Here is a 16,848-nt window from a genome sequence, read left to right as displayed (position 1 = left end):
GAAAAACTGTGGCTATCAGACAAAGTCCTGGATGACTGAAAAAAGGGAAACATCACTTCCGTTTATAAGAAAGGGAAGAAAGAGGACCCAGGGAACCACAGGCAAGAGAGTCTCACATCTGTGCCTGGGAAGGTCATGGAACAGATCCTCCTGGGACACATGCTAGGGATAATCAAGTGATCCAAGACTGTCAGCATGGCTTCACCAAGGGACCGATCTAGTGGCCTCCCATGATAGAGTGATGACACTGATGGACAAAGGGAAGGTAACTGATGTCACCTACCTAGACTTCTGCAAGGCCTTTCACATGACTATTTCACAATAAATAAATAAATATTCATTTCACAAGAAACATTTATTTCACAAGAAACATTTATTTCACAAGAAAGCAAACTTACTAAAAGAATTTGATATTTTGTGGCATTATAATCTTTTAGAAAGGGAAACAGTCGTTTACGGTTCAATGCAATTTAGAGAATGGGATAGAAACTGTCATGTACAATAATAACTTGAGACTGTTGTTGGGGTTTTTTTGGTGTGTTTGTTTGTTTTAAATTGGTGCTGGTTAGCAGAAAGTTTTCAGAGTGTTCCAGATAAAAATGGTTTCAGGATAAAAACATAACATGTATGTGATAAGAATGGAGTGATTATGAGACCAGACACGTATCAGAACTTTAAAAAGACTCATCTCAATCATTGAAATGATTGCATGTGGGGCTCAGAGTGACAGCTTGCCACCTGAAAAATTGCAGGATAAATGTGAGTCCCTCACACAAATACAAAATACTCACAGTTGGCGCACAAGCAAGATAAACAAAAATAAAACAAAACTCCAAACAATGATAACAATGAGAAGAAAATACAACTCCAAAATGACCACCTATATGATCACACCTGATGAAACCACATCATAAATTTGTCCCACAAGAAAATTATGTGGCTTTTTTCCTTCTAGAGTCACCCTTTTTGTTTTGTCCTATTTACTGGGGAGGGAAAGGACCATTTTAGTACAACAACATGCTGCCATAGTTTGTCTTATTCCCTTTCCAATAGTGTGTGCATATCAGGCTCTGCAATAAACCATACTGCTTTTGCTAGCACCTGCTGGAAAACGATGCATGATGTAGAAATGATTTTTGAAATGGTAATTGAGCAAAAAGAGTCCACTGATCAAAATCGACACCACGAACATCTAAATCTATATTTATGCTTTTCCCACAAAGCACAAACCCCCCTGTCTTATCTAGGGTCTCCAGTCTTTCCGGCTCCATAGCTACCTCGGTATTTCCTGCAGCCACTGCTGCATGCATTTTCAATCTTTTACTTCAGACTCCTTTTTAGTTCTCCCTTCACTGACAGCCTATTGCACAACAGTGCAAATATGCTTTTGGTCTTTTGTCTTTATTGTAAATGTGTTTATTACATTCCCTTTCTTTGACTAACCTTGAAGTGGTTCTTTCTAAAAATGAGGGCATTAAAGGTGCTGATCTTCCCTCAGAATAAGGGGCTGCACAGCCATGTCTGTCTGCAGGGAGCTGAAACTAATAGTTGAGCCTCATGACACAGCTGTAAAGTCACCTGCATCATTTACCTCACTCTGGAGTCAGTTCTCTGGAATTAGTAAATAAACAATAAAGACCCACATAGACAAGTAATTTAGATGTTAGATATACTAATTATTTTTAATGTATTTGTGAAGAACAAAACAATTTATCTACTACTTAAATGTACTTAAATGTATTTTTTTTAAGTGGTACCAACATTTATTACCAATATTACCTGGGATCATGCTGGTTTGTTACCATTTGAGAGAGAAGGAGAGCATAGTCTTTGGAGAGTAAAGTGCACATGACTTCCCTTAGGCGTTCAGTTTTTCCCTAGGCATCTGAGAAAGTTCTGAAGATTCAGAAAACTATTAACATTCTTTGCAATTACATCACTGGGAAAAATGGAAAGAATTGCAGAAGTTAAGCTGTTCTACAATGAGTTTTTATGTGCTATTTCTTTTCTCTGCTGTGACCTCTTAGCCTCTGTCTGTCTCGAGGAGGGAAGAAAAAGAGATCTTCTGGGGCTGTTCACAGTGATTCTATTTTGTTACATTTTGCCTTTCAGTTACCCAATAAAAATTACCCCTTTCAATATGGTATTTTCCAACAGCTAATTCTGTATTTTGCCTCTTATCTCATTACTTTATTCAACTTTGTCAATAACCGATTATCTAACGTTAAAAAAAGATTTTTTCTACATCTGCCAACAAAACAACTTTTGAGATCTTCCTTCTAAACTTCATAAGAAAAAAAAAATAACCCAAAGCCAAAAACCAACATACAATAATACCCTTTCAGTCGGTTCTCCTGGTTATCCTCACGCCCCAAAAGGGAAAAGCTGAGCAGATTCTTTTCTTCTCCCATAACCACTGGAACTAAGAAGCTTTTGTAAGGATTTAGATCTATCCCTCCACCACAACAGCAGTCCCTGTAGTTTCTGTCTATATGTTCCCTGTGCATATACATACATGCTTATTTTTACTCACACCTTTCCATCCCTCAATACACCTGTGACTCCCTGTATTGCTTCACCCAGCGTTATCCCTTGCATAGGGCTGTGTGCCCTATGCACTCCTGCTGACAGTTGGACACTGCTGCCAGTCAGGCAGGTTATTTCAGCTCTTCCTGTGTTCAGGTGGTTCTAATATAGAACTTCATTTTTAACTCGTTAGTTCTATATTTATAAATGGAGGGGTTTTTGGTGGTCTTTTTTGGTGTTGCTAGCAAAATTACTCCTGATTAGAACAGATATATTTTTAAAAATCTTTGTGGAGTGTCACTAGTTCTTTTTCTGCTTTACCTTCTGTTAGCATGTCAGGGAACATATATTTCTGGAAGACAGAGCCATTGAAGAAATAAAAAAGATCACTGTTATTAAAAGATACATAGTTTCATAATATGTCCAGTGTTCTGGATCTGACTAGATTTGTTAACTTGCCAAAGGAAGCAGATGATTAAAGATAAATTTCAAGTTGTTTGTAGTGTTGCTCAGTGTGAGGTGGGAGTCTGTAGTAGTTGAGATCATGAAAGCTTCATGTAGAGCAATGTAACATGAGTTTTAATTGCTTTTATGGAAGTGGGAAAGTTAGCAGTAAATAACATCTCTATATCACAAAAGAATTTCGAACAGTTCAAAGAAAACTGCTTTTGTGATTCGGATAATGAAAGAAAATATAATGTAAATGGGCAAGGATTTGAATTAGTGTCACTGAGATAAATCCGTCGTAATATTTAGAATGAGTGAAAGGGAAAGCACTCTTGACATACTTCTATACCTGAGAGAAATAACTTTGTCTTTTTATTCCTGTTGTTAGATTATCATGTCTCTACACCTGGCCCTACATGAGAATTCAAATTTAAAGATGTATGTATCAGAGAAGGCCAGTTATATGCATGGATGCTTGGCTTCTAGCATGCAGAGGTCTGGCTAGTGGAAGAACAAAGTAGGTAGGTGGTAGGAATATGCAGGGGGATAAACAAAGTAGCCTGGATTTTTGTCACCTCTTTGGATAAGGCCGTGGTAATCTTTTGCTAGAGCCTGTGAACTTCTGCATCAAAATGAAGAGGCGCCATGATGGTGTTGGCATCAGCACTCAGCAAATGTGTGGTAGGGTTGTAAATTCATGAGGAAATCTGCACAGCAGATTTTACAGTGATTTGTGCTAGCTCTGGGACTTAGCAGCATGGCTACTCCAGTGACAGACTCAGAGTAAGGAGGAAGAACACAGAGGCTGGCTCTTGGTTTGCCAGAAAGAGAAAGGAGTGAGCAGTTTTTCATGTCAGAATATAATTAAAAAATGAAATTGGTGCATACAGGAGATGTGGGGTTTTCTTTATTTTCTTTCTTTTTTTTTCTTTTTTCTTCTTCTTTCTTTTTTTCTTTTTTCCCCTGTTTCCTACTCTTGCCCTGCTCTTATCAGAGTGAACAGTTGCTTTTTGTGGGACTAATTAAACAAAACTGGATTGCAGATAGCTCTCCTGTGAGTAGAGTACCCAAGATAGGTTGGCCTGCTAAGGCAGCTCTTGAATTAATTTCTTTTCCTTTACCCTGCAGCAGCAGTTCTAATTAATAAGTTAACACGTTACTGGCTGAAGGGAAATGCACTTACAAGGTCCCCCAGGAAGAGTTTGTGCTAATGAGATGGGTTTTGAGGCCACTGTAAGAAAACATACTTACAAATACTGTTAGAGGGCTGGGGAACTTTTGCAAGGAGGTGAATGTTAAGTTTGCACTCAAACATGATTTTTTTTTTCCTGTTTTTAAGCATCAGATCAAATCTGTCTGCCAGATGATTAGTTGCAAATTTGATGAAAAGCTGAAAACATTGTGACCCTGAATTCAGAAGGATTTTTTGTTGTTGTTGTGTATAATGGATGCAGTATATGACATTATGTGCAGGGAATAAAATACTGTGCTCTGTCTATATCTTTATGTATATTTCTGTGAGACAGAAGTGTTTAATACTTTCAGTCACTGAGGAGAAACCAGTCTATGGTGAAAAGTCTGTTTCAATACCTCATCACTGCAGGACAGTGCAGAAGACAAATCGTGCTCTAATTAAAGCTGCTAGAGAAGCCTGCATAAACAGAAGTAATTAAATTATTTGGATACAGCAAAAGGGTGAATTTCTTGGATCTTCCCCAAGGCGCTTCTGAAATAAAATACTGGGAAGGTGGAGCTTCAAAATGTCGGTAGCTGGCTGGTATGCAAATAGGGATAGGTTGCACGTGTGCTGTATGTAGCTGGAGTCACTAGGTCATGGGTCTGTATATTTGTAGACACTTAATAAAAATACATAGTGCAAGTGGATTAGCCACAGTTCATTGGTGCAGCTTCTAAGACATGGGACAGCACATGCAGTGTTAGCTCAGGATCCCAGCAGCTGCAGGTTTATGCAGCCCCTATAGCATCTTGCAGCCAGTGGATCTACCCACACACTGTCTCCCAGACTCCATCACCTCATCCTGCAGCTTTCTAGTCTCCTTTACTCCTGCTGAGGCCTATAAACTACATTGCATATCCTGATGGTGTTTGACTGAAAAATGACCCACGCAATTGACTCTAATTACATCTGATTGACTTCGTTAAACTTTAAGGACAAGTGGGGTTTGAAGCTCGACTTGTTATTTGCTGTGAGTGTGGCAATTGCAGCTTAAAGACATGGCAAAAGAGAAATTATTTTGGTTTTAAAAGATATTTTTGTACCCCACAAGTAATGTTTTCCGTCAGCTTTCTCAGGTAATGAGAACCAGGCTTGTATTCTAGTAGAAATATTTGAGCAAGGATTCATGTTGAAATTCCAGCTTAATTTTCCAAGTTTGCTTTTTTTCAGTTGGCAGAAGAGAAAACCTTGTATTTCTAAGGAAACTGGATCTCTTTGCCCTGCCTGGTGGCAGCTGTGGTGTTGGGATATTCAGTTCTCTGCTGGGTGTTCATCCTGCCTCACCTAACAGCGTGCAGCACTCCAAGCACTTTGGCCACCTGCTATTATTTCTCATTGTTAAGAATGATAGCTTTGTAATTTGTTAATATATAAGCTTTTACCTGTAGACTGTTTAAAATTCCAGCTTTTCATATTGTATTTCTATTGAATGACAATATGGTAAATATAATGAGAAAAAATTTATGTTAGATACCATTTTTCCTAATTTTCTGAAATTTAGTATTCAACACATATGTAGGTACCAGCAAGAATGTGTCCTCCCTGAATAAAACTGGCATAAGAAAACTCAGTGGGAAAGTTAAACAGTACAAACGCTTCCTCTGCTCATTTTAGTGCTATTAGCACATCCATTTACGAGCCACAAATGAAAACTAAAGTGTTTGCTTAATGTAATGCTCCTGTCCCAGTTCTTTGCTGCTTAAAACTCTAATCTTCAGTAATTATAGGGATTGCATAGTACATTTCATTAATGTATTTCTTAATTTTGCAAACGTAATTAATCTGTTGCAAATCTTTTAGCAAGCAGAATGGAAGTATATCTGTGTTGGCAGTGTATTTCATACTTCTTTATTTCCCCCATTCAGTGATTCTCTGATAGCCTGAAAAGCAGTTACTGGCATTAATTCTTCAGGTTACTGAAATGGATATGTTTAGGTAACATGTGCAGTGGAGGAAGTGTGTGTGTATGTATGTATGTATATGTAAATATAAGTATTTATATGAGACATATGGAAAATATGTGTATAGAAATATAAATATTTATGTTAGTGCATTTATGCATATATATAAGGGAATATTTATGTATTTGCTTGCATTTTCCATTTAAGTGTCTCACTGTACTTTACTGTTGGAGAGCTGGATTAGCTTTTATGAAATTAAAGCATCTCAGATGAGTGGAAATGATCAAACTAACTTCAGGCATTTCTGCTCTTTCTGTATAAGCCCATTTGGCATGGTGGCTGATCTTCATTGTCTCAGGCTGTGGATGTGTGTTCCAGTACAGAACTTGCCACACTGGTGAGCAAGGTTACTGTGATAAGCCTGCCCTCAAATGCCCAGCAGCATCTCTTGAATAGATGCTACTGTATTCTTAGGCTGCATAACCAAATTGCCCATGTGCACAGGGTCTAACTGCATGGTTCATTTATTTTTTTTTTTCATTTACTCTTATGCCTTCACAAACCATTCTGGTTTTTTATGAGAGAACTGTAAAAGAGAGCTACAGTAAAGATTTCTCTCTTATTCTCACTCCTTAGCATTGAGAATATAGCAGTGAGGTGAACTACCTTAATATTTTCTAGTCTCCACTGCTGTATTTGAAATTGGATTGCAAAGAGTCATCTAGCAATAGATTTTTTTCTCTATCTGATAGCTGAGGAGATGGAAATAGGTATGGGATCCTCTAGAGAGAATCTTGAGAAATGGATTCAAACATAAGAGTGAAAATTCTTGCTCCCTGCCATGAAGATTAAGTGCAGGTAGCCTCAGAGGTGAACAGAAAGGAATGCAGGTAGACTGCACGTGACTTCTGTGCATATCTCTGTCTATCACTTAAACCACGCTGAGCAAGACTGTAATAAACATTGATATGTGGATCCATCACGACAGGGAGGGCCTACAGAGCACAAACCAGCTTCCACTTCCTTGCTGACACCTACACGGTGTGTCTGCATCTCAGCAGATCAGTTGTGGCAATTGTGTTTGTTCAGAGGCAAAAAAGCACTTCTGATTTTCTTAATAGGAAGTAATGGCTTGATGGAAAACTGCGTATGTGAGTTACATATTAGTAGTAAACCTCATCTTGATTAAATGTGAGTAATATGTGCTATTGTATTCAGGCCCAGAGACATTTTTATATGACAGCTCCTTATAGCTACTAACAAAAACGTCGCAAGTGACTGCTTCAAGGCAGTGCTGTCAGCTATCTGCTACTCCTGAATCTCTCCAGACTGGGGCCAGTTTAAATAAAGTTGACAGCTTACTGTATGCATTGCTACAAGGACAGATGGTTGTCCTAAAGTTAGGCACATCTAACAGCATTTATTGTAATCAAAGATTGATTCTTACTAGGAACTGGTGGGTAATAATCACATCTAAAATTCTCAAAAATTTAGAATGAGTAGCAAGGTATGACTCAGAAAGAAATGTGGCTTCTCTTGTCTGTGAAATGCTATGTTTAGTGAAGGTTTGGTTGTTAAAGGGTTGGTCCAGAGCTTTGGACCTGTATTGCATCTATCCCAGATGGTAGTCATCATGAAGACTTAGATAGTTACCAGTCCTGCTCTGAAGTGAAATTATTCAAATTTGAAGGCATTTAGAGTTTGGGGGTGGGGTTGGTAAAAACGTTTATTGAATTTGAATGCCTTTATTCTTGGTGCAGGAGTATGCTTTGTCACTATGGCTTCACTGTTTAGCAGGTAGATTTCAGCTGTAAATTATGTTACAATAGTCTTTTGTAAGATGCTTATTTTGAGCATTTAATTAGGAGCATATATATACCTGACTCCAGACAGAGATAAGAAATAAAAAATGTCCTACTTTCTAGTCTGAAATATCATCTGAAATGTTGCTTGGCATAGAATTGGAACACTGGAGTGACAAGTAATGGAATGTATGTGTTTTTCTCGGGAGTCGAAAAAAATAGAAACTTTAAAGATAATGCATCTTTTTGCAGCAGCTAAGGTGAAAGAGCTGAAATGACTGCAGTCTCTTTGTACTTGGAATCATTGGCAGATTATACCTTCAAGTTTCCTGCTTTAATATACTCTTCTGTTCCATTTTAGCAGAAAATAGTTGGAAAATAAGACTATTTTTGTCCTCTACAAAACCAGTTCTCTTACTGAAATCTTGCAAAAAAGATGTAGATATTGTGTGGCTGTTCTCTCAGTAAATATACAGATAATGACCTTGCAGGGAAGAAAAAAAATGGGAGGATGGTGCTCATACTATGCTCTATACTTGAAGAAGTATTAGAGCCATGTGTTGGTCCTATCTCTAGTGCAGGAGATAGACGGCCGGATCCATTGTTCAGTGGGAAACTGTGATTGTGTGAATGCCTATGCACCCTCACTATTAAGAAGAAGGATGTTGGAAGAAGCATTTGTCTAACTGGTACATATGTGACCTTGCTTTCAGTAGGATGCTGGTCCAGATATTCTCCAGTGTCCCTTCCATCTGCAGTTTTTCTATGATTCTTAATAATAATTAAAAACAAAAATGAAAAAACTACCAGGTGGGAACCGAGCTACTTAATTCCTGTTCTGAGGAACTTGGGAATAGATAATTAGTTTCTGCATCACAAGAGCCTGGAAAAACTGTCTTCAGCAATGTTTATGCTGCATTTTTGTGATGGCTAATGAGCATATATATGTATATCTACATAAAATATATAGATACAGTCTTTAATTTTGTTTATGAACTTACAGTCAGGGAGTGACCCACTTTTCCTCAGAAGTAATAGCATTACTATAGCAAAAGATCATTAGAACTCTGTTTAATGGCACTACTTGTAAAAAAAGCAATAGCTTAATTATCATAATAACAAATCATGAAATGTTACATTCAGGGTTTCTTCATAGTGAAGCTATTGGTGAAAATAATTAATGGAAAAAATATGGAAGAGATTAATGAATTGCTAATTGACCAAACACTGTCTCAGTTTAAAATCTGCCAAGGCTGGCAGTGATAGACATGGTGCTTCAACAAATTGCAGTCAGATTTGCATAAAACCAGCTGGTGTTCCCTTCCGTTGTGCATGGTGGTTTATAGCCCTGCAGGTATAAGGAATTAAAAGAGTGCTAAGAAATAGCCACTGACAACCTAGGCAGGGCTTTCAGTTATTGTTCTCTTTGACTTAGTATGGGAAGGCAGCTAGAAAATAGGACCCTTGTGTTATTTACCCACATCATTCCTGCAATTGGGTATGCTGTATTTGTTTCCCCGAAAGAAGAAATTTTGATAAATTATACTTACACTGTAAACTTCTCTTCATAAAGGCTGTGTTTGAGCGTAGCTGTAGTATGAACTGTGTTTAAGCATTCGTTTTCTTCCTTGTACTCTATTAGGCAAGCAGTGGTTAAAGGCTCCCTTCCACATCCTTTTGCTTTGACACTGTTTGGGGACACATTGTACTGGACAGACTGGAACACACATTCCATCTTGGCCTGCAGCAAGTACTCTGGGGAGGACCTGCGTGAAATACATTCCAACATCTTCTCACCCATGGATATCCATGCTTTCAGCCAGAAGAGGCAGCCAAATGGTAAGTTGTCTTGATTTATACTTAAATTACAAGTTGGAATTGATTTGCAAACATCTTAACTACTCCTTCTATATGGGAAGTGGTTTTACTTGCATTGTGATGCAATTTTTCCAGTGCAGAGACTGGGGGGAACAAAACAGAGAAACCAAATATTTTCTATGTTGATTTAATTTTTTTAATGTGAAGAATAATCTCTTGCTTTTACTCTGACATCCATATTTATGCTGTTGTCATATTCCTTTTTCTCTTTAATGTGCCCTAACTTTATGTAGCATGTTATTCTTAGTTTTTTCCAAGTAGTAGTTCTTAAATGAAAAGCAGTGTTAGTTTTGCAAACTCTGTGTAATAACCACTGTCTTAACTATTGTGTTAATTTACTGTGTTTGCATTTTTTTTTAATATATATGCAACTTGCTATACATTCAACGCCAGCATGTTGAATAGTTTGCAAAAATGAAAAGAGCAGAGATGAAACAAGGCTCTTGTTTAGAGCTAAATGCTACTTCCTCAAGAAAGGAAATATTCAACATCCGTGCACTTTTGTACCATAAATACTCACTACTCAACACTTGGAATTAATTTTTACTTGCTCTGTGTATATCATTTCCTTCTTTAATCTGTGTTGCTGCCACCGATTCCACCACTCAAACACCGTATGTGTCTTGACACATGAGATGAGGTCATTCATTATCAGAAGCATTAATCTGTGTGATTTATGTTTAACAGCTACAAACCCATGTGGAATTAATAATGGTGGCTGCTCCCACTTATGTCTGATGTCTCCTACCAAGCCCTCTTATCAGTGTGCATGTCCCACTGGTGTGAAACTTCTTGAGAATGGAAAGACCTGCAAAGATGGTAGGCTTTACTTTTAAAAATCCTTTCAGGTTAAGCACAAAATAATTTGTTGAAGGGAAAAGGGGTTCTTCTAGCTTTACTACGTAATGCACATTAGGGGTGGCAAATTGCGGAAAAATCTATGCTTTTGCTGAACAAATAAATGTGATTGTAAAATTGCCTTCTGCTTTTCAAAGAGGAAATAGTCTCATAGCTGAAGAGCAGTTTATCTTATTCTGTCTCTGTCATTAATTCCCCTGAATGTTTTTTGGGTGTTCTATTGTTCCTTTTTCTTAGAGAACATATAAACCTTCTCTGTTGCCTTTACATTGTTTCTAATGTTATTTTTCATGCATTAATATTTGATAGGATTGCACAAGTAACATACTTACTTTTTGAGATCCGATTTCCATTTATACACACATGCATCTGGTATTTCTTTCTGTTCTCATGCATGAAGTTAGACACATACTCCTGTCTGTAGGAACTGAACAGAAAAGTCTGGTTTAAAGATACTGGAAGTATTTTAACTTTAAAGCCCAAAATATAAAATATTATGACAGAATCATGGAACAGAAAAAGGATGATAATGAGTTTCAACCAGACCAGGAAGCCCAGAGCCACATCCAGCCTGGCCTTGAATGCCTCCAGAGATGGGGCATCCACAACTTCCTTAGGCAACATGTTCCAGTGTGTCACCACCCTCTGTTTGAAAAACTTCCTTCTAATATCTAACCTAAACCTCCTCACCCAAAGCTGTTTCTAGCATTCCACTGTGGTCTGATGGATATGATTTCAAGTCATTTTATTTTATACAGATAGGTTTTGTGACATTGTGCTGTGACTGCTGTAATACATTAACGATATCAAAATAAGCACTAGGAGATTAATTAGCTCTCATAAATAACCATCTTTATGCAGATTGTCTCTATGAAAAATGTACAACAGAACAGGAAGATACAGCAGAATTTACTGTAAAAGCACTAAAAAAATGAACAGAAATAATTCATTAAATTTTCATTTCATATTTTTAAAATTCTTAAGCTTGTTCACTACCGTTCAGTGTTTTCTTTAATTTCATGCTATTTCACGCTCTCTGTTGATTATTTTTGTGTGGCTGTTTGTGACTGTGTGAACCTTATTAAAGTAAATTGCTGCTTTTATGTGAAAAATTCAAAAGCATTTCCCAATTTAGCTTTGCAAGATTATTGTAGGAGCTTGCCAGTACATACACAAGATGTTTTCCTCCTGTTTCTGCCAATATAAGGAACAAACTTTAATAGTAAAGCTCTGGATTGGTCAAATTTAGTCAGAATGCAAATTCACGTACTTAAAGAATTAAACAACAACAACAACTCAATATACATAAACACTTGACGTGGACAAACTGTTTTGTGGAAGCAAATAGATAAAGCAGTTGTTTTCCAGTACATACTTCCAATAGCAAAGCTGTGTGAAAATTCCACGTGGGGGAATGGGGAATTGTGAAGGTTTGGTCACCCACCTAGCACTGTTTGAAGGACTAAGGACAACTGTAGTAACAAGTCCTGGAGAGAGAAATGATTTCCTTTTGATCCCCTGCTGATGGGAAACGTTGGTGGGTTTTTTTTGGGGGGAAGGTTTTTTTTGGGGGGGGGGGGGGAATTTTTTGGGGGATAACTTTTTGGGAAAAAATAACCCTACAAAATGCTTTGAACTTCTTGTGTAATAATATTCATAGAATGGCTTAGGCTGGAAGGGACCTCAATGCCAACCTCTGTATCTAATACTAGACCAGGCTGCCCAGGGCCCCATCCAACTGGCTTTGAATATCATCAGCTTACTTTCTCAGCTATTCCTTATGTCTCAGAACACAAGGCTGTTGTTTTTGGTTTTTTTTTTCCTCCTACTCCCTGAAAATATGATAAGCCAAATTATTTCTTCTCATTCAGCCATAACGTATACTTGGCTCACAAACACAGCTCCTCTTTTACCAGAAATTCTGTTAAGCAAATTACTGAGACATTGAGGCATTACAGCTTGCTGTCTGTCCCTATGCAAAAAGCATCTTAAAAGAGCAATTATCACATGCTTATCAATGTGATGCTGTATTTTTAACAACTGCTCTACTGTTGCATATTTTTTCCAAAGAAATCCTCTCACTGTTCGTTTTTAAGAAGGAAAATGGGTGGGTGAGAGAAAATCACATCCACACATACTTGGCTCAGTGGGTGCTATGTTCCATTACTTACTTAGAGTTAGAACCAAATTATCCCATGTGCAAGAGAAACAATCTGCTACAGCTACATCTCTGAAAGGGTGGATAATATGAAATATTATTTCATATTATAAATATTCAAAAGGTAAAGGGAAACTCACCAATATCGATGCCTTGGCTGGAAAAGCTGGGGCAATCTCCACCAGGGAGCAATCTCCAAGGGATGCTGCCTCAGTGGGGGGGTCAGCCCTTAAATGAGGTCTAGGCTCCACCCCTTCCGGGAGCACAGCTAAATTACTCTCACCTGTGCTCCCACAGCTGACCCAACCTTTGCCTCAGCTGATTAATCAGAGGTTCAGGCTGTGATTACCAATTTCCCATACAGCCTCAGATCCATTGGCTGCACTTAACTGATAGTCCTACACAGAGCCAACTTCCACAAAGAGTATAAGGGCTAGGGGAGTCCTGGAGGCTTGTTGCTTATTGTTTCAGTGTTTAGAGCTACGTGTGCCCAAAAACAAAACATTTTTGATCCTTTTCTCACTCTGCAGAGAGCATTCTTTCTTCTCACTGAATAAAGGTGTAGGTAGCAGACTTAGGGCTTATGTGAGTGACCTATAACTTGCCAGAGCTCTTCAAGTCAGGGCTTCACTGTGATCTCTGCTCACAGTTGCAAAGGCTGCAGTGACTGATTTGAGGAAGGGAAGGAGGGAATGGTGGGCAAGCACAGCTAGCCTAGCCACAGACCACATTTTGCATATAAATCTCTAGTGTTTGCATTGACTTTCTTTCTTTAGGCTGCCTAGTGATACCAGTAAAGAAAATGTATTTTCTCTTTTTTGTGTATACTATTGAAATTAGTGTGACAAGTAGTATTTATTGAGGAGGGGTAGCAGTGTGCTTATGGTTTCTTGCTGTTGGTTTTTGTGTGATTATTTTTTTTCCTATTTATACTTGCCTGTTTACTACAGGTGCTGTGAAAGTGGAGCTGAACCCTGAAAACAGAATATTTTCACCTCAGTTCTTCAGTTTGTTTCAGTATGTACCTACTGTGCTGAAACACACTGAAACACTGATTGAGTAATTACAGCTTATCTTGGAATAAGAACATTAGAACTGTGGGGAAAGAAAGGAATGACAAACAGGTTAAAAAAAAAGAAAAAGAAAATAGTGAAAGTGAGGCTAAGGCAAATTAATTTCTTGAAGACAGTTTTGGCTCCAAGCAGTAGAGCTAAAATCAGGACAGTTACTAAACTAAATTGTTTCATGCTGCAAGGAGCCTCTTTGTTAACGAGTTTGCTTCTCAGTGTCAATGAGCCCTGGCCAGGATCTGCAGGAATTTGATGAGTGAATTTTGAGTGCCTGTTTGTGCTGTTTGCAGTGGTTTGGCTTTGACAGATGATCCTTGCAGCCAAAGGTGAGGCTGGCTGACCCTCCCCGAGCAGTTTCCATGACAACCTAGCATTTTTGAATAATCTTGGTTTATAGGAAATCTTTTCTCTCTCTTCTTCCCCCTCTGTGTTGGTTTCTTGGCTTTTTGTCTTTTATTTTTCCATTACACCTTAGGGTAATTTAACTGTTTTTGTGAGAGTTCTGGACAATAAACCCCTATCCACTGCTTATAAACACTTTTCCATCATATTTCAGAAAAGAGTGATGATTGGGAATAAAATCAGCTATTTTTCCCAAGAACTGATAATACTGATAATAGAAATATACACAGCACTGACAGTACAAAGCAGCTAACTGAGATGTGGGCTTGCAGCAGACAGATCTCCTATTTTCTATGTGAGCGTTTGAAAACCTCTATCCCCCAAGATGGGAGGAAGAGCATCTAGTTGTCATGGCCACCTTTTTCTCTGTCAGAAATGTCCAGAGAATACAGTCTCTTCTGAGCACACAGTAGGGTACTCTTACCTATGCTGGCATTGTATTTGTAGTCATTTAGCTTTTTCTTCTGTATTCACATTTTTATAGAATAGAACTGTTCAGCTGGAAAATTCCTACAAAGACCATCAAGTCTGTCTGCCTGACCACTTTAGGGCTCACTAAAAATTCAAGCACTTTAATGAGTGCATTATCCAAATGCCTTTTGAACACTGACAGGCATGGGGCATCAACCACCTCTCCAGGAAACCTGTTCCAGTGTTTGACCACTCGCAATAAATAATTTTTCCCAGTTTCACCTTCTCCTGAAGCAGCTCTGTGCCATTTCTGCACTGCCGTTGGTGAGCAGAAGCAGAACCCAGCACCTCCTTCTGTTCCCCCTCATGTTAGTACGTAACTGAGTCTTCTCTTTTGTGGTATTATGGGCACCACTGTTCTTCTCACTCTGGTATGCTACATTTAAATGACCTGTTCAGTAGTCATTTTTATTCAAATAAATAGGTTTAGCTTCCAACTCTGTCTTTGGAATTATATTCGTGTTAGTGCCTGAACACTTATCCATCCCTGTGCAACTTTGCCTGAGGTGATTTTTCCTTCTTTATTTTCTACACTTGCTTTTACCAGTTCAGATCCATGGTTTGTGCTGAGGAAAAAAAGCTGAATCTGGGAAAGTAAGTAGAAGTTTGCACTGGGCGGACCTAAATTCCAAAAACCAAATTTCTTTGTCTGGAATTGCCAGTGTTTTCACTGGACAGATCAAGATGTTAATTTAAAACCCGGAGCTCTATTGTTTATGTTAAAGAAGAAGAAAAGAAAAAATAATTTCAGATAAATTTCCTTTTACCTTTGTAGGTATTTTTGGTGGTTTGGTGGCTTTGGTTGGTTTGGTTGGTTTTTTAAGAACTGGGTGCATCTATTTGCATTGTAAGGAGTTCTCTGGCAATAGTTTTTTTCCAACTGGGAAAAGACATTTATCAAATGTGTGATAACTGTTCTGAGGTTTTATTAATGATTTTGATTTATCATTTACAGAGAAACGACCGTATATGTAGATCTAGCATTTCTTATCTGAAGGTTCCTGAGTATGTGTCTGTGTAGTATTATTGGCCTCAGCAACCACTGATGGTTTTAAAGTTCCGTAACTTACAAATGACTGAGGACTTATATGCTTGGGAAGTGTAATTAATTCTAAAGGTTATCATGGCATTAGACACTGAACTTAAAAGCTATGTTACTGCATATATCTGTATATTTGCTGTTTCTCCTTTTGTCCTTCTTTTCCCCCTTAACTTCAGTTAGCACAGAGGTTTAAATTGTTTTGACTCTTAATAGTGACTTTTTGAAGGAAGTATTAGTTCTAGGACTAATGTAATGCACTATCCATGAGCTTGTAATCCCAGCTTTCAAAAGTACTTAATAAAAATAGGCTAAAGCTTTCAAATACAAGAGTCTGGAGTAAAGCTTTTATGTCCATATTTAGATGCCTTAAGTAAGGGGCTTGTTCTTAGAAAAACTGCTAACTGTCCTAGATGTCTCCGGCACTGAGGCACTTCAGAAAGAATATTGGTCCCCAGTAGGAATGGGCTGTAAAAGATGTGGGTGTTTAGGTTTCTTTTTGGTTGTTTGGTTGTAATTTTGGTTTTTGTGTTAAATAATTTATGGGTCGCTTAGAATTGATTGTCTGAAAGATCAGTAAAGGGGGTAAGCAAAAGGGCCTGACTTTGACTATGGTACAGCCATATGCAAGAGATGGAGTGATGAAGTATGGAGATCCTGCAGTCACATTTTGGCTTTTGCATTGTAACTGCACTCTGGAGTAGAGATGATCAAAACTGATCGATTCTGTTGTGTCCTTTCAGCTTTGAGTACCTTGAGCAGTCTTCTGACTGGTTCTTATCAGCACCAGACTCTTTTTGCAGCTGGTCTTTTGCAGAAGTTCAAATTGTTCTGGTTTCCAGATTGCCTTATTTATTTATTAATTTTTATTTTTGACTGCAAAAGAGATGGTCGGGCGATCATACCATAAATGCACCCAGCTCTTGTGTTTGCTGTTCTTGCTATTGTCAGGACAAGCCTAAAGGTATCTGAAGTGCTTTTCACCTAGCCTACCTTGAAATGAGATGTTTCTGTGCTCAGTTTCTCTTTCCTGAATGGAATGAGTGGTGATCTGACTAA

At 38.1% G+C, this 16,848-nt stretch overlaps 1 protein-coding gene and 1 long non-coding RNA gene across 3 annotated transcripts in view; one reads left to right on the top strand and one right to left on the bottom strand.

The window, feature by feature from the left end:
• LRP6 (LDL receptor related protein 6) overlaps positions 1-16,848 on the top strand; it is a 123,098-nt gene that overhangs the window by 55,368 nt on the left and 50,882 nt on the right. For both annotated transcript variants that reach the window (XM_015870801.2, XM_032446571.1), the window contains exons 4-5: positions 9,556-9,752; positions 10,479-10,610. In XM_015870801.2, the coding sequence (XP_015726287.1) occupies positions 9,556-9,752; positions 10,479-10,610 (329 nt within the window). The remainder of the gene's footprint in view (positions 1-9,555; positions 9,753-10,478; positions 10,611-16,848) is intronic.
• LOC107317771 lies at positions 8,969-9,578 on the bottom strand. Its single transcript, XR_001557023.1, has 2 exons — positions 9,464-9,578; positions 8,969-9,261 (listed from the first exon to the last, which is right to left on the bottom strand). It is a non-coding gene; the product is annotated as an uncharacterized LOC107317771 (long non-coding RNA).

The sequence above is a fragment of the Coturnix japonica genome, chromosome 1 (assembly GCF_001577835.2).
Source record: "Coturnix japonica isolate 7356 chromosome 1, Coturnix japonica 2.1, whole genome shotgun sequence".
NCBI classification, from domain to species: Eukaryota; Metazoa; Chordata; class Aves; order Galliformes; family Phasianidae; genus Coturnix; species Coturnix japonica.
The sequence above is the reverse complement of the archived record's forward strand: the minus strand, read 5'-3'. Positions and strand labels throughout refer to the sequence as shown.